Source organism: Physeter macrocephalus, chromosome 4 (genome assembly GCF_002837175.3).
Source record: "Physeter macrocephalus isolate SW-GA chromosome 4, ASM283717v5, whole genome shotgun sequence".
Classification (NCBI taxonomy): domain Eukaryota; kingdom Metazoa; phylum Chordata; class Mammalia; order Artiodactyla; family Physeteridae; genus Physeter; species Physeter macrocephalus.
In genome coordinates, this window is record NC_041217.1 from 83,789,238 (window position 1) to 83,808,198 (window position 18,961).

The window sequence follows — 18,961 nt, forward strand, 5'->3', positions numbered from 1 at the left end:
TTCTCCATAGTGGCTGTATCAATTTACATTCCCACCAACAGTGCAAGAGGGTTCCCTTTTCTCCACACCCTCTCTAGCATTTATTGTTTGTAGATACTTTGATGATGGCCATTCTGACCGGTGTGAGATATCTCAGTGTAGTTTTGATTTGCATTTCTCTAATGATTAATGATGTTGAGCATCCTTTCATGTGTTTGTTGGCAATCTGTATATCTTCTTTGGAGAAATGTCTATTTAGGTCTTCTGACCATTTTTGGATTCCTATACACTAATGATGAAAAATCTGAAAGTGAAATTAAGGAAACACTCCCATCTACCATTGCAACAAAAAGAATAAAATATCTAGGAATAAACCTACCTAAGCAGACAAAAGACCTGTATGCAGAAAATTATAAGACACTGATCTCTCGCTTTCTTAATCAATCCTTACAACAATTCCATGCGGTAGATGTATTATCATTCTCATTTTACAGGTGAAGGAACGGAAGTACAGAAAGGCTAAGTTAGAAGGCTATCTCCTCATCTTCAACTGTTAAGAAGATTGTTATGTCTTCACCTTTTGTCATGTGACTCGCAGTGCCTTCCTGTGGGAGGAGAGTCCTTCCTTGCCTCACAGATTTCCAGCTTGGCCAGAGGACTGTGAGGAGAATGTGACCTCCCCTACCTTGACCAGCCCTGTGCCTTCTCTCACCTTTCCTATTCAGTGAGCAGTTAGAGTGCTAAAGTTGGGGTTTGGAATTCTTCTGTGGCCTCACCTTCACACTGATCCCACATTTTGAATTACCAAGACTTCTGGATTCTAGCTTCTTGTATTTTTTGACTATGCATACTTTTCCTAGGTCATGCTTCTGATGGCCTGGACCGACCTGTTGTCTGCACTCATCTGGTCCACAAACTATTGCCTGCAGCCAGACTCGCTGGAGCACTGCAGGCTTCATGTTTTACATGTTTATTGTCTGTGTCTAAGTCAGCCTTCATGTAACAGTGGCTGGGTTGAGTACTAACACACAGGTGGTACAGCTCACAAACCCTAAAATACCATATGCCCTTTATAGACAAAGTTTGTCCACTCCTGATCTAGGTTACTGGAGTCACTTTTTTAACTTTCTGTTTTCTCTGTCCCCGTTTCCCCCTTCACTCCTCAATAATCACTGAAGCCGGCTTATTTTTATTTTCTTTTTGTTTTACCACAAATCTGATTGTTTTTCTCATATTTAAAACTGTTCTCTGACTTCCTGTTATCCTTATGATAAATGCACACTCTTAGCATGATTATAGTCTTCAAAATCTGTCTTCTGCTTACCTCTCCAGTTTCTCTTTCATACCTTAACCCCTTTTTCACTTTCACTCTGCTTTAGGCCTTCTTGAACTTTAGTTTTTGTCATGCTATCTCTTATTTCGAGGTCTTCTCATATACTTTTCTTAATTTCCCCTTTTGCTACAGCCCATGTCCTTCTTTGCAAATTCTTATACACCCTTCAAGTCTCGGATCAGGTATTATTTTCCTTTGGAAATCTTTCTTTGACTTCTTAAATCTGAGTTAGGTGTCCTTTACACATATTCCTATAGTGCTGTACTTGCCTTGTAATTGTTGTTTTCTTGTTCATCATCTGCTCTAAATCAGGTGACTTCTCTCTTTGTGCCCGACTCCTATACAGTAATATAGAATCAGTGGCAATAAAATGGACAGTTCAGCACACTAAGAGAGAGAGATGTGTTACAGGGTTTCACTTGTCTTTTATTCCCTTTTAAACACGGAGTCCAACAATACTGCAGCAGTATTTCCAGTGCTTTAGTCCCTCTGCCTAAAAGTAGGAACTACATCAGTCAGGTGGTTCTGAGCTTTGAAGATATTACACAGCTCTGTGGGGAGCAAACAATAGAGAGGGCTGAATACAGCCAGTAGCTGGGCTCTGCAGAAAATTTCCAGACCACTGCTCTAGCAACTAGTGCAGGGGTATCCCAATTTTCTCCTACAGTTTTATCGTGGGCTGCTAGGTTGTGGCCCTGGGTTGTGGCCAATAAGGAAATTCACTCACAGCTCCCAGGGTTTATTAATCCCATGGAACCTTTCAGAGGCATGCAATCTTGTTTATCTCAAAATCTCTCCCTACATTGATTAGGAATGCATTTTGTACTGTATAGTGAGAGGCAGGATGTGTAGTGGTTTGTAGTGAGAATGAACGGGTTACAGTCTCTGTGCCTTGTTTTCCTCATCTGTAAAGTGAAGATAATAAAGGTGCCTGTCTCACAGGACAGTTGTGAGGACTAAATGAGTTAAACAAATTAAAATAAGTTTATGTAAAGTGCTAAGAGTAGTGCTGTGCGCACGTTGCCTCTTACTATACATACTGTAGAATATGTAGGATCAAGCAGAAGGACCCTAAAACAAAAGCATGGCAGGTGTTTTTTATTCTTCCTCAGCACAGACACATATAAAAGTATCTAGCGACTTTCTTATCTGGCTCAAGAACAGTGGTCATAAATTTCTTAATGATTTTTGTCCAAAAAATGGTGAGGGAAGTTCAGGGGGTGTTTTCCTGAGGAACCCTCAAACATTTGGCTTTATTGTCTGTTTTCCCTTCTGCGGGTGCACACTCTGAAGATAGAGCCGTGCTTTGACTTCCTTATTGCTCTGTGCTTAGCTCAAGTAGCTTATCTGGCATATGGAAGAAACATATTGCATCTTTGTTGACTAAGTGAATGAATGAACGTGTTTCTATTGCTGAGGGAGGTTTTCATAATTTGGTGTTTACCTTTAGGTAATGCTAATTCTGACTCTATAACATTGTAGGTGAAAAGTCTAGAAAGCAAAGCAAGTAGAAAAATTAATGTGGCTTTAAAGTTAAGGCACTTTAAGCTTCTTTAGTTAGAATAGTACTGCTGCAAATGTCCACAAGGCCTATGTCTGTTAGAATATAATACAGTGATATCTTTACTTTTAAAAGTTTCATTTCTGATTTCGAATGTAGCACAAGATCATTGTTATTTCCATGAATATTATGCATATTTCAAAAATTAGTGCACGTATTTTTTCCAAAGGGTTATTTTTGTCCCTGAAATGTCTAATTATCAAAATTTGATTCCTTCTTAGATTTAATTTTATTACATTTAGAGTTTTAAAACTTTTTTTGTTGTTGTTAAAATCTACAGTTTGTAGTTAATTGGAGAGAAACATAGGGTTCACTTTAAAGAAATTGTTTGGCTGCATCTTTTAGTTAAACAGAACCGAAGATCAATATTGGCTCAATATCTAAACTAGAGAAATAGCACATTACTCTAACGTTTAATTTTTACAATAATTTTAATGGTTAAATATCTAATTTTAAAAACTTGATCAGGAACTAGCATGTACAAGTGTTGATTGAGCACGAAATTAAAATTCATCTTTTAAAACAGTTATACTTATTAATAGTAATGAAACAAAATAACTGTTAGGCAAACCAGGAATTTTTTTTTTTTAGATGTTGGGGGTAGGAGTTTATTAATTTATTCATTTATTTTTGCTGTGTTGGGTCTTCGTTTCTGTGCGAGGGCTTTCTCTAGTTGCGGCAAGCGGGGGCCACTCTTCATCGCGGTGCGCGTGCCTCTCACTATCGCGGCCTCTCTTGTTGCGGAGCATAGGCTCCAGACGCGCAGGCTCAGTAGTTGTGGCTCACGGGCCTAGTTGCTGCGCGGCATGGGGGATCCTCCCAGACCAGGGCTCGAACCCGTGTCCCCTGCATTAGCAGGCAGTTTCTCAACCACTGCGCCACCAGGGAAGCCCCAAACCAGGATTTTTAAACACAAAAGATAATTCACAAATTTGCTTTTGAGTCATAATATACAGCAAGGTTATCATGACTTTCAAATCCTGAGTTTTTCCTGTAAAACCATTGTCTATGTGTTAATAAAATAAAACATATTCAGTGACTATGAGTTACCAGGTTTCCCCCATTATCCAAAAGTAGAGTGTTCCTATGAAACTTTTCGTAAGCCGAAATGGCAATTGTGAAGAAGCAATTACCTTAGGATACATCTTGCTAACAGATGCACAAAACACACTGAAATACAGCACAGATGCTCACAGACACCTTTCAAAGCTATGGGGGCTTGAGGCTGAGATGCTGAGTGTGTTCCTGGGGAAGGAGCCTGATGGTGCTGCTCTCCCTTCTCGGGTGTGTGCTGCCTCTGTAAGAGCTCCCTGAGATCACTGAACGCTGTTTATGCTCTTCACCTTTCTTCGTAAAAGTAAAAATCCTCTTTGGATTTTTTTCGGTTAGCGAAAACAGGTACTAATGTAGGTCTTTTGTAAAAGCGAAATGGGGTAAAGCAAACTTTTGAAAAGTGGGGGACCTATATTCACACACACACACACCCACCCACCCCAGAATTATAAGAGTACAGCTTGAGGAATTTTCACAAACTGAACATAACCATGTGATAAACACTCAGATCAAGAAATAGAACATTAGGAGTAACACAGAAGCTCCCCGTCACATGCTCTTCCAGTCACTGCTACCAACAGAGGTAACCCATATCCTTACTACTAGCAGCACCATAGGTTAATTTTTGCCTATTTTGAGCCTTACATAAGTGAAATTATACAATACATAGACTTTTGAGTCTAATTTCTTTTGTTCAATATTACATTTCTTTTGTTCAATATTATGTATGTGAGATCCAATCATGTTGTTGCATAATTGTAGTTTATTCACTGTAGCACCACAATTATTATCCATTCTACTGCCGCTGGGCAATTTCTGATGTTGATGGGTAGTTTCCAATTTGGGGCTTTTATAAATGATTCCTCTAGGAACATTTTGTACACATTATTTAGTGAAATTTGTATATGTTTCTCTTGGGTATATACCTTGAAATAAAATGTCCATCAGGTTTTAACTCCTCATTCTAATATATAAGTGGACAGCCAATGATTACTAGATATTTGAAGAAATCTTCCTGGATGAAAGAGAAGAGAAAGGAATGAACCCAAAGAATCAAAATGAAAAATGTAATAGAAGAATTCGAAGAAATTTCTAGAAAGCAGAACAGAAAGACAAAAGAGGTATAAAGTAGGAGAGAAAAGTCAAAAGTCTTAAAAGGGAAGAAATTTAAATATAAATTATAAGAAAACTTCCCTAAAACTGAAAGACATGTATTTCTATATGGAAGGGATTCTCAGCACAATAGATGATAAAAGACTCATAATCAAGGCATATCATTATGTGATAAAATAAAATACATGTTTTATCATAAATGTCACTTCTGTAAAAAAAAAAAAAAGGCACATCATTCTGAACACCATGAACAAAGTGAGGATTAAGAGGAAGGAAACAATTCACATTCAAAGGATCAGGAATCAGAATGGCATTGGAGTTTGCAACAGCTACATTGGAAGCTAGAAAACCATGGAACAGTGTCTCAATTCCTGAGGGAAAATTATTAACAACTTAGAATTCTGCATCTAGGGTAACTTTTAATCAAGTATAAGGGTAGAATGAAATCATTTTCAGACATGCAAGGATTGAAAACACTGTCTTCAGTGACCCCTTTCTCAGGAAGCTACGGAAGGAATGTGCTCCCAGAAGATATGGATACAGCAAATAGCGACTTAGCACAGAGAAGGGGGGAAGGGGATTGTCAGGATGAGAGTGAGCAGTTCTGGGATTACAGCCATGCCACAGGCCCAGAGAGCAACCAGTCCAATTCCAGCAGGAAGACAGAGGGTCCTGGGAAGGGGGTTTCCAGGAATTTTTTTTCTTTAAGGAAAAAAAAGGACTTTGATTAATTTTCTGGCATTTGAGTATTTGGAAACTGATAAATATTTTCACTGACCTCATAGAATAAAAGGAAGCATATAAATAGAGTGAACAAGAATGATATTTCATAGTGATCATACTCTAACTACTGATTACTGATTTGTAACAAATTAATTGACTATATTGTGAGGATATATGTTTTTGGGGTGGAAGTGAGGAGGTGGGAATTAGTAGTGTAAGAGAGCTAAATTCTCATATACTATATTAGGAGTTCATAGATGATTTTTAAAATCAATAAATTGAAAAATAGCAGTGTAAACGTATTATTTAGACTTATGTAAGTAAATACCAAGAGAAACAGCTAAAAAAAGATGAAAGCATTTGTTTTTAATGAATAAAATTGGGAGGAGAGGTAAGGTGGGTCAGAGGACTACCTGTTTTTCACTTACTGACCTTTTGGTACTGTTTGATTATTTTTAAAGGTGATAAAAGTGTGTGCATGCATTACTTGATAAAACTAAAAACTAAAACAAATATTAATGACAGGTTCCTTTAGGGAGCATTAGGATTAAAGTGTACCCAGTAAAAGGGAGTGAGGTGTAGAGAAAAAGAAACGTAAATTTACCTTTTGTTTTAAAAGGGCTTTTAAAATGTTATTTATTTCTGGTTTTTTTTTTGTTTTATTCTAGGGCTTCAAAAACAAACCAAAAAAGATGGGTCACATAAAGGCAGACTTGATTGATGTTGACTTAATCAGAGGTGAGTTCTAAAGTTGGCTTGTTTCTTAGGCATATCATTATATTATTTCATAGTGGTACTAAAGATTCTTTTTGGATATCTTCCCTATATGATGGTATACTTTAATTTCTAAAAGTAGTGTTCTTCCTGCATCATTCAGGCTTTAGCATTTTTTCCCCTTTGCTTTATACTGTGTGGCTATGTAAATTACATGGTTTCCATGAGGGTGAAAGAGATGAACTTGGAGACTTGCTGCTGTGTAATGAAGAAAAATATTTTGTATACCATTCAAACAAGCCTGACTTATTTTGAGCTCCTGTCCTAGTGATTGAGGCAAGAAGTTGGTACATATAATGAGCATCTAAGAGGATTCTTTTTCACTGAACAGGTTATGTGCTGATTTTTGCTCTCACCTGTCACCTGTTTTTAATACAGTGTTGCAAGTGGGCATTAGTCTAGTGTACATAAATGTTTGATGTTTTGTTTTATTGTATATTTAAAGGCTCAACATTTGCCAAAGCCAAACCTGAAATTCCGTGGACATCTCTGACTCGGAAGGGGCTTGTTCGAGTTGTATTTTTTCCATTTTTCAGCAATTGGTGGATTCAGGTTACCTCTTTAAGAATCTTTGTTTGGCTGCTACTGCTTTACCTCATGCAAGGTAATTGGAGGAGTTGGGATAAATTATGACAGTTTCTTTTTGCTGCTGTTGCTATTAGATCATGCAGACCTTACTGTTCTTACATTTATCCTTTCATCTGATGGTTTCATGTACAAAGAAACAAAGGGACATACACATTTGGAGATCATCTTAAATTTATTTGCTCAGAGAGAGCAAACATGATTGTCTAACTCTTCTCTCTTGAATTTCTTTCTACCTGTCTCACTGGCCAGGCCTTTTCAAACTTTTCCTGTGTCTGACCTTCGAATATTGGATTACCTCTCGGTTGGATCGGGATTCTCTTCTCTTCTCTTCTCTAGGTACTCTCATCAAGCCTTGTACCTTTAAATATAATTGATATACTGGTGATTCTCAAATTTATATTTTCAGGCCAAATCTCTCTGCTGAACTTCAGGCTTGTAAATACAACTGCCTGTTTGACATTTCCATATGGAGATTTCATAGGTATCTTGAACTTAATCATATCCAAAATGGAACTCCTGATTTTTTTTTTTACAATCTTTTCTTTTATACAGTCTTATTCCTCTTTAGGTTTTATCCCATTTCATTAAATGATGCCATCAGCTACCCATTTTTCAAGCGAAAAATTGTCTTCCTATTCTACTCTACCACCAACCCTCATATTCCATCTGTCACCAAGTCTGTAAGTTTGACCTCCAGAATATGTCCTGGCTACTTACCTCAGCCTCTGCTGCCACCATCATAGTCCACAGCACCACCATCCCTTCACCTAGATCACTGGAATAACATCTACTCTGGCCTTTCTTTCTGCCCATCACTCTTTCCCCAGCAATTAGAGAAATCTTTTGAAATGGAAACCCTATCATGTCATTTTCCTGCTTTTTTAAGTCCCTTTAGTGACTTCTCATTGCCCTTGGAATAGAAACCCAAACTCCTCACCAGGGCCTCCAGTGCCCTACATTATCTGTCCCCTGCTCACCTGTCGGATGCCATGTCTTACCGCTCTCCTCCTTGCTTACTCTAGGCATAAGGCCTTTTTCTATTCCTCACCCAGGGCTTTTCTTTCTGTTTGAAACAATCATAAGGCTTTTCATGTGGCTATCTCTTCTGTCATCTTTAGGATCTGTGCTCAGATGTAACTTTCACAGAAAGGCCATCCCTGTCTATACTTTCTAAGTAGTGGTACCACCCCTCAGTCACTGTCACAGGAGTCTATGTTAATTTCTGTATTACACATCACTACCTGATGTTTTTTCTCTTCTCACTGTGTGCAGGGGCCCAGTGTATGCTCTTTACTATACTCCATTGCCTACCAGGAACACTTTCTGAAAGCGGGCAACGTAGATATGGTTATACCTGAGCAAACAGAAATGACTTAGAACAAAGAGTAGGTGAACGGTGAAGGCTGGGTTAGGGTGAAAGGATTTGGGGTGATTTTTGTTTTCTTTTATCTGTGTCAGTTTTTTTGAATTGTTTTCATAACTGTCATTTAATTGCTGCATAATATTCCATCATGTGGACACACCATCATTTCAAACTATCATTTTAATGTCTGTATGAGTCTATCATAAGGATTTACCATAAACACTTTTTATAACTGCTTTATAGTCCATTATATAAAAGTACCATAATTTACATAACTCTTCCCATGAAATGAGCATTAAGTTGTTTCTAGTTTTTTCTTATTAATAATACCATCATGAACAAAATTTTTTCATATTTTGTATTATTTCTTTGGAATTTATTCTCTGGAATAGAATTAACAGATCAAAGAATGTAAACGTTTTAAGACTTTTAGTGCATATAGTGAAATTGCTGGTGACACAATTCTTTTGGAAAGTAGTGGATTCTGTTTTACCACAATCTTAGCATTATCATAATTTTAAAAATTGTTACCTAATTTGATATACGAAAATTAGTATTTTACTTGTTTAATGTGCATTTCTTTGGTCACTTGTAAGGGTGAAGTTAAATATTTTTCCACATGTTTGTTATTAAAAATTTCTTTCTTACTGAGATAAATTATATATATTAAATTTTCGTATACACCATGGTCTATTTCTGGACTATATATTCTGCACCATCAGTTTGTCTGGTTATTCTCATATCAGTGTCACATTTCTTTAATTACTGTAGCTATTTAATGTGTAGTAACCTTGAGCAGGACAAATATTCCTCTATTATTTGTTTTTCAACATTTTCTCTTAGGTGTTCTTACTTGCTTATTCTTTGCAAAATAATTTAGAATTATTTTATCATGATCAAAGACAAAAAAAAGAAAATTGGAATTTGTATTGGAACTCCCTTCTCACCACTCCCCACTCCAAAATGTAGATATAGATATATTTGGAGGGACTGGGGAGAAAATTGATATATCTCTCCTTTTAAATTAATTAATTTAATTTATTTATTTTTGGCTGCACTGGATCTTTGCTGCGCACGGGCTTTCTCTAGTTGCGGTGAGCGGGAGCTACTCTTTGTTGCGGTGCGCGGGCTTCTCATTGTGGTGGCTTCTCTTGTTGCAGAGCACTGGCTCTATGCGTACGGGCTGCAGTAGTTGTAGCACGCAGGCTCAGTAGTTGTGGCGCAAAGGCTTAGTTGCTCCGCGGCACGTGGGATCTTCCCGGACCAGGGCTCAAACCCTTGTCCTCTGCATTGTCAGGCAGATTCTTAACCACTGCACCACCAGGGAAGCCCGATATATCTCTCCTTTTAATCAAGTCTTCTGTTATATCTTTCTGTAAAGCTTTGTAGGAATTTTTTTTTTCTTATAAGGCCTGTATAGATCTTGTTAAACTCAATTTTTTTTCCATTGTGGTAAAATATACATGAAATTTACCATCTTAACCATTTTTAAGTATACAGTTCAATGACATTAAGTACATTCACATTGTTAGGCAGCCATCACCACCATCCATCTCCAGAACTTTTTTCCAAACTGAAACTCTGTACATAAATCAATAACTCCAATTACTCCTACCCCCAGCCAACCACCCTTCTACTTTCTGTCTCGATGAATTTGACCACTCTCAGTACCTCATATAAGTGGAATCATACAGTATTTGTCCTTATTTCACTTAGCATAATGTCTTCAAGATTCATCCATTTGTAGCATGTGTCAGAATTTCCTTCCTGTTTGAGGATGAATAATAATCAACTGTATGTATATACCACATTTTGTTTATATGTATCATCCATCAGAGGATGCTTGGGGGCTTCCACATTAAAGTAAAATATTTTATGTTTTTATTTTTGTTGCTGCTGCTGTAGGTATGAGGCTTTTTTTGTTTGTTTTATGTGTTTTAACTGGTGATTGCTGTTACATTTGAAAGCCTTTAGTTTATACTTAAGATTGTTATAACCAGCCACTTTTAAAACTCTCATTATTTCTAATAGTTTTTCGGTGCTTCTCTCAGATTTTCTAATTATACAACCATATTGTTGGCATAATGAAAAGTTGGTCTCTTTTTTCATACGTTTCATTTACTTGTATTGAATTAGTCAACATTTTCAGAGCAGTGTTAAGTGATAACAGTAAGAGTGATCATAATGTTTTGTTCCTATTCAGAATGTTTTCATTAATCTGATGCATGTTGATTTTACTTATATATTCTTTAGTATATGTGCTGCCAAAGCGAGCACTACTTATATATATTCTTTAGCATGTTAAGGACATATTTTTATATTCCTAGTATTTTAGAAAAGATTGGCATTTAAGATTAATTACAAATCAGGAACAAATGTCTATTTTTATACAATGCTTTTTCACTACTAGAGTTGGACCAGACTTCACAGGTTAAAGGCACAGCCCTTCCCAAGACACCAGCCTTACTTTGGGAGTCCCTAGGGCTACCCTTACTCTGACCAGCTGGCTACAGTTTTGAGAGTCCCCCACTCATTCCCTCAGACTTAATAATTCACTAGAATGACTCAAAGCACTCAGGGAAGTGCTGTCGTTATAGTTTTATTGTAGCAGAAGGATACAAATTAGAAGGGGTGCATAGGGCAACGTCTGGGAGGGCTTCAATCAGGAAGTTTTGTCGTCCTCAGGGATGTGTTACCCTTCCATCCATGATGGATAGCAATATGCACGAGGTATTGCCAACCAGAGAAGCCCACCCAAGCTTTGGTATCCAGAGTTTTTATTGAGGGTTTATTATGTAGGCATGTTTGATTGAGTCACTGGCCAAGGAGTTAAACTCAGTCTTTAGCTCCCATTCCCTCCCCAAAGGTCAGGCTGATACAGTGCGGCTCAAAGCCCCAGCCCTCTAATTCCATAGTTGGTCTTTCTGGTGTGGCTACTCCTATCCTTAGTCATTTTATTGGCATAAACCATCCTCTGTGGTCCTAGGGACCCACCATGAATAAAAAAGATACTTCATCATTTGGAAAATTCCAAGGGTTTAGGGGTTACCTCCCAGGAATTAGGGACACAGGTCTTTTACACAATTGGCAATTGAGATGATACATATGCATGCAATCAAAACTACATCATATTAAATTATTAAATTACATCAGTTAAGTCTCAGTCAACAATTCCTTTAGTGCCTAACGTGTCTGTGCCAGGTACTCTTCTAGGCTCTGAGAAGGATTTCCTACTATCCTTCTAGCATAAACCCTATATGATCTTGGTGAATTATTCTTTTGCTGTATTGTCAAATTTACTTTGATAGTATTTCAGTCATTCATTCAACAAATATCGAGTGCTTACTATGTGCCAGGTACTGGTCTAGGTACAGCAGTGAACAAAATAGACAGAAATCCGTGCTTTCATGGTGTTACTTTTTAGAGGTAAATTTATATCCACGTTCACAAGTCAGCAAGGTCTGTAGTTTATTGTTTTGGTGCTATTGTTTTTATGTTTGGGTATCAGGGTATTAGGGAATGGAATTAATTTTTCTCCACATAGAAAAGTTTGTATAGGACAAGAATTATCTTTATGTCAAAGTCTGGAAGAACGAATCTGTAAAATTATATCTGGAAGTTTTGGGAGATAATTTGTGATATCTTCCTGTTTCTTTCATTACTTTTTTTCTTTGGACATTTCATACTCACATACAAAGAGGCAACGTAGCATGGCAGTTAAGAGTAAGGACTCTGGGACTTCCCTGGCAGTCCAGTGGTTAGGGCTCCATGCTTCCATTGTGAGGGGCATGGATTCCATCCCTGGTCCGGGAACTAAGATCCTGCATGCCACACCTCGGCCAAAAAAAAAAAAAAAAAAAAAAAAGAATAAGGATTCTGGAGCCTGGCTGCCTTGGTTCAAATCCCAGCTCTGTTAATTGCTACATATAACTCTGGGCCCTGGAGAATACTGGGTCTCTGAGCAGAGCAGTATTGCAGAGGGTTATACAGTATCTAGTTGTTTTGCGCTAGAAAGTCTTTCAGAATATCTAGATTGTCGTATTTCCAGAAAGGCAGGTTCTTTGGACACATCATTCTTCACTTGCTCTGTGATCTAGGGCTTCAGGTTTTTACTCAGCTAATGTGCAGGTGGATTGTACTGTAGAAAATTATGTGTTTTCACTTGTATACTTCTTTAAATGATAGATTTTTGGAGAAATAATCTGTAGAGTTATTAGAATTGGTTTTAAAGATAAGCCCTAATGCTTTCCACTTTGAAATCTCTTCTTTTCAGTTATAGCACTCGTGTTCTATTTTATGATGCCTATTGTGAATGTAAGTGAAGTACTTGGACCCTTGTGCCTTATGTTACTCATGGGAACTGTGCACTGTCAAATTGTGTCTACTCAGATAACAAGGCCATTGGGAAACAATGGAAATCGGAGAAGAAGGTGAGATGAGAAATTACACTTGTGGTTGTGTATTTTCTGGGAGAGGCATTGAAGAACAAAATCTTTGAGTAAATTAATACAAAATCTTCCTCTTTTGCATATATTTTTCATTATTTTTTTGGCTTAAAAAAAACCCCAAATGCTTTACTTTTACTTTTCTCCCTGGTGCTTAGAAACCTTGTCATGAACTTTTAATCCAAGGGGGATGGGGGTTTGTCATTCAGTACCGTTGTTTAAAAGGAAAATTCCTATACTGTATTATTCCTTATCAAAATTTACCTTAAATAATGATTTTAATGAAAAGCATTCTTCTTCATAATTCAGTCTTAAAATTTGGTGAAAATTCACTATAAACAAGGATCTTAGTACATTAGGTTAGTGCTACTAAAATTTTTACCTTTTTTCAATAGTATATAAAAAGAATGGATTTCTAAGTGTTCAGAACTTTTTAATAAAGATTTAACTTTTCTACACATTGAATTCATGTCTAGTCTTTATTGATTATGTGCTGTTTGTGGGGTTTGGAACTGTTAAAGGTTTCTTAGATATATATGGTATTATCTTACAAAAGTCATCTTTCTCAGAGTATCTGTAGATTTTTGTTCCCCCAAGGAGTTACTATATAAGATTTTTTCATTTGGTGCAAAGAATTTCAACATATTTATACTTATTTTTGAATGTTATTTTCAAAACTTTTTTTTTCCAGGAAAGAATATTCCTTGAAAATTCAGTTTAATTGATTTAATGTTTTCTAAGGAAATCAAATATTGTGCTGTGTCTCATTGGTATTTACAGGGTATATCTTTTCATTGCATAAGATATCAAAAAATTGATCACTTGCTATTATTTTGTGTTCCCATGATTAAATGTGCCAAATGGGTAGATTTCTGGCATCCATATTTAAAGAAATTGTTCATTCTTTTTGTGGTTCCTGAAAAGACTATTGGTCATACATATGAAAATTTTCCTTCTAGTTATTTTTTTTTATTTTTATTTTTGCTGTACGCGGGCCTCTCACTGTTGTGGCCTCTCCTGTTGCAGAGCACAGGCTCCGGACGTGCAGGCTCAGCGGCCATGGCTCACGGGCCCAGCCGCTCCACAGCATGTGGGATCTTCCCGGACCGGGGCATGAACCCGTGTCCCCCGCATCGGCAGTCATACTCTCAACCACTGCGCCACCAGGGAAGCCCTCTAGTTATGTTTTTGAATGGCATTTCTATTTATTTAATGAACGAACAAAATGGTAACTTAGCACTTTGTTCTGGAACCTGTTTTTGCCCTTAAGTCAGAAATGTTCCTGTATAATTTATCCTCATTATATGAAGTTCATTATATTTAATTTCAGGTAGTAGTCAGTAAGGATATTCTGAGTAGAAACAGAAAAGATCCTGAATAATCTAAAGTTGTTGAAATATTTTTTTTGTAGAAAATTACGAAAAACTGTAAATGGTGATGGGAGCCGAGAAAATGGAAATAACTCATCTGATAAAGCCAGAGGAACAGAAACTTTGGAATCTGCACCCTTTAATGGTGGTTTCTGGGGGACTCTCTTTGGCAACAGGTGGGAAGTCTTACATTGGAATTTTTACTTGATTCTGTGTTCACATTAGTGTTTACATAGTATATAATCTGATTAGGTTTTAGGAATATGCAGTGTAAGCATATTATTGTGGTGAGATTTTTAAAGGTTCTGGAATGATTTGCTTATTTGAAATGGCACCACTGTCTGTCATGTTACCCATTAGTCCAGTAATCTACCATAAAAGTGTCATTCTGTTTGATCTTTAATGGTTTTTTAGACCACAAGATTATGGAAATATAAATACTCTTGAAGGGTAAATATTTTAAATCATATTGGCCAACATTTTGAGAGAATGAAGAATTTTTAAAAGATGAGGTATTTTTCAGTATGAGAGCTGATTCCTCTTTAGATGTGAGGTGCAGGACAGGAGGCTGGCGTCGATGGGCTGTAGGACAGAAAGGGAAATGAATCCAAGACACATTCAACCTCCTTCATGATTTTATAGGTTGTAGCAGCGCTAGTATGACTCGAAGAAATCCTTATTTTATCATATGTTAATGTTTGTGACTCAAAAGTAAAGTGCTTTTGCAGCTTTGTTTTTGAAGACAAAGTACGTTCACATATTTTTCTAAAGATAAGTTGACACTCTTTAGTTGAAGCGTTTGAGTTGTTTGTGCTGAACATTGTGCTGGGCACTGGGCATTCCTCTTCTCAGTGATTTTACCGTCTAATTAGGAAGGTAGGAGTAGCAGGTATGATACGGTCACAACAATGTAAAAATATCATAAATGATATCATGCTGACAAAAGGCCATGCAGTTCAGCAGAAGGAGTGAGTATTCTGGGGTGAAGTAGTCAGCAGGAGTCAGGGAGGAGCTGAGAGTTGCTGAGCTTTGAAGCACAGGAGAGGGGAAGACATTCTATGAATTGGCACAAACAGGCAACGTGAGGGCGGGGTTGGCATTGCGTTTGAGAGGGAAGACTGTGGACCCACTTCCTTGCAAAATCGAAAAGAACAGGCTTCCTCTCAACTAACTGACCCAAATCTTTGGAGACTAGAGAGAGAACTGGCTTCCTACACCCTTAGGCAAGCTAGAAGCCTGAAACATACAATTTCTGAATCTTCTTGATTTCCAGAATAATATAATTTTTGTACTCCTCAGAAGAAAGTGACTTCATGAAGGATATTACTTTCAAAAAACTAACTAGTAATCTTTTTTTCCTTTTTAAAAAATAGGATGAAAAGAGTAAAATTAATATGTAGCAAAGGGACAGAGACTGACAATGACTCAGGTTGTCTGCATCCTATCATCAAGAAGAGACAGTGTCGACCAGAGATTAGAATGTGGCAAACAAGAGAGAAAGCAAAATTTTCAGATGGAGAAAAGGGATGCAGGGTAAGATTTAGATGAGAGTAAATATTACAAGGTCTTTTCTTTCCTGTGTAAAATTTTTCTATTCTTAGACTCTGCTAGAAACACAAAATAGGTACTAATAGATTTGTGTCATTTGAAATGTAAAACCACAGGATGTGAAAAGGAGAACATCATGAAGAATAACATGAAGACTGTACCTTATTCTTCTAATTTCTAGGACCAGAACTTGTTATTGCATCTGCCCCTGGTCCAGCCTTAGTAGGAGACTGGTAGCTTCAATAAACAGATTAGTGTAGAGGCTGCTGTGTCGTCTTCCAGAGAGGTGGTGATAGTGTGTTAAGGTTTGGGAAACTATTTTCCAGGTTTAGGTATAGGCGTTCTGCTTTACATCTAAAACTAACTACACTCTTACTTTATAGTCTTGAAATATTTTCTTATTTGTTAGACTGTGGCATCTACGAATTACAGAAAGCTAATATTTTTGAGCCATTACTGCAACCATACACTATTCTAAGTGCTTTACACGTAGTAACTCACTTAATTGTTTCAACAACTCTGTGAGATAGCTGCTTTTATTATCATCGCTTTTCAGATGAGGAAATTGAGGCCCAGAGAGATTTAATTACTTACCTACAGTTACATAGCTAATAAGTAGAAGAGCTGTGATTCAGACTTGAGTTTGACTCAAGCCTGTGCTTCTAACCTCTACATAATACTGCCTCATCATTTAAGCTATTTAGTTTCAAGAAAGTTTAATATTTTTCTTTATTGAGACCAACTAATAGGTAGGTTTGTTCAGTTTTGGTTTAGTTTACTTTTACTGCTTCTTAGTTTTTATACACAAGGCTAACTGGAGTATTTTGGGCTGTCCCCTGTGAGGAAACTGCTGTTCTCTTTGTAGGAGCCGTTTGGGCATTTGGACAATGGGATTTCAGATGATCTGTCGAGTGAGGATGATGGTGAAGCCTGGACACAGATGATGACGCTGCGGAGGAGTGTGGAAGGGGCCTCAAGTGACAATGGCTGTGAAGTTAAGAATAGGAAATCAATACTTTCAAGGCACCTAAACACTCAGGTAATATTTATTTTAGCTTATAAAAGTATAGGCATTAACTCCCAAGTCACAAGGTATTTAACATGTTTTCCTGTCGTTTGTTGGCAGGTGAAGAAGACCACTTCCAAGTGGTGTCCTGTTGTGCGGGATTCAGACAGTCTGGCTGAATCAGAGTTTGAATCGGCAGGCTTCAGTCAGGTAACGTATCCTTTTTCAAGGTGTATTCTTGAGTGTAATAACTGTATCCATTCCTTTTTTTATTGGTTGTCCTAAAGTTGTGTGTATATTTGCCTGCCCCTCCCCTGCCTCCAACTATGTGTCTACCTATCTAGAAGCTTTTATATGACTGCTCACCTCCAGAAAGAGAATGAGCTCTTTGTCTTTGATCTAATCTTTTAAGTATCATAGATGACGCCCAGAGAGAGACTCCTCAATCCCTAGATGATGAGAAGGCTACTTCATATTCACTTGGAATATGCAGTTTATTCTTAAGCATCGTTCCTTTGTAAGTGGCATTGATGCTGATGGGGACAGATATTTGAGAAAGGACCCCTGAGAGATGGGAGCAGTAAATCTCATCATGAAAACTAATGGGAATATTGTACATTTGGGACATTATAATTCAGAGGTGAGGAGAGTAGATGGTGGTGGCTTTTGTTTTGATTGACAAGGCAGCTGGGGTTGTGGAAAAACTTTCATATCTATGTTTGTACCGCAGGAGAGCTGCAATGTCCATCCTTTTCTCAGCCTGATTACCCTTTTCCCTGTTTGACTGGGCCCTGGACGTGACTAGGTACAGTCAAGCTCACAACATTTAGAGTAGAGGACACTTGGGTGTGTGAGTAGGACCAGCCACACCTGCACCCAGAGTGGGGCCCTCTGGATGTGCTTGCAGGAGTCACCCCATCCCAGGGCACCTGACTTGAACAACCCCATGACTTGGCAATAACTTCTCAGAGGGAGTCCTCTTTGATAGTCTGTTAGAGAGTCATCAGAGTTTCACATTTAACCATGAAAATGTATTATTGTTATGTGAGGCCTTGTCAACATAGTGATCGGTGTGTGAAAGCTTGCCAGCCATCACTATAGGTAACTTGTTTTCATTTTATTTCAGATATATAGTTGTTTTGTTTTTTTTTTTTTGAAATACAGGTAAATATTTTATTATAAAATACCTTTTACTGCAACAATATGGATGAATTTCAGAAATATAACGTTGTAAAAGTAGTCAAACATAAAAAATTAGCTATTTTCCGATTTCACCTCTAACAAAGTACAAAATTAAAGTTAATCTATGCTCTTAGTAGTCATAATGGTTGTTATCCTTGAAAGGGAATAGCACAGAAATAGGGGCAAGAGAACTAGTAATGCTTTGTTCATTGATTTTGGTGCTGATTACACAGACATGTTTCATTTGTGAAAAATTTATCAACCTGTAAACTTATGCACACATATTTAAGAATGCTGTATTTCAAAAACTGTTAAAATAAGAACATATTCATCTAAAACACAGAAATCACAATGAAAAAAACTAAAAAAAAAAAAAAATTAATTTCATGACCCCAAAACTGTCACTTCATTTAAAAAAAAATTTTAAGCCTTAACAGATTTTGTAGTTATAAAATTAATGTAAGGATGTTGTAAAAATTCAAATGAAGAAGTATATTTAGTAAAAAGCAACCTTTCCACTTACTGCCTCGCTTTCCAGTATAATGAATCCCTCACTGTTCCCCACATCCCCAGATTGAATCCATGCTGTCCAGAGGGTGGTTATAGTTCCACATATTTATTTTCCTTTGAGTAAGAGAGCATACTGTATATTTAAACATATAACATATCATTTAAAAAACATAAATAGGAAAATTTGTTCTGAGTTGTTTTTTTTTATCTTGTAGGTCTTGCCTTATCAGTACATAAGACAATACTTCATTCTGTTGAACATCTGCAGAATATTCCAGTTTATGAAGGAATTTATTAAAATGTGTAAAATTATGACTACTTAATTTGTTTCCAGTTTTTCATTATTAAAAGCAATTCAGGGCTTCCCTGGTGGCGCAGTGGTTGAGAGTCCGCCTGCCGATGCAGGGGAACCT

At 37.1% G+C, this 18,961-nt stretch overlaps 1 protein-coding gene across 4 annotated transcripts in view; it reads left to right on the top strand.

Annotated features, from left to right (window-relative positions):
- The window catches only part of PHTF1 (putative homeodomain transcription factor 1), a 65,252-nt gene that overhangs the window by 18,887 nt on the left and 27,404 nt on the right, over positions 1-18,961 (top strand). For all 4 annotated transcript variants that reach the window (XM_028488981.2, XM_007108794.4, XM_028488982.2 and 1 more), the window contains exons 4-10: positions 6,431-6,500; positions 6,982-7,140; positions 12,761-12,917; positions 14,344-14,478; positions 15,676-15,835; positions 16,716-16,889; positions 16,977-17,066. In XM_028488981.2, coding sequence (XP_028344782.1) covers positions 6,431-6,500; positions 6,982-7,140; positions 12,761-12,917; positions 14,344-14,478; positions 15,676-15,835; positions 16,716-16,889; positions 16,977-17,066 — 945 coding nt within the window. The remainder of the gene's footprint in view (positions 1-6,430; positions 6,501-6,981; positions 7,141-12,760; positions 12,918-14,343; positions 14,479-15,675; positions 15,836-16,715; positions 16,890-16,976; positions 17,067-18,961) is intronic.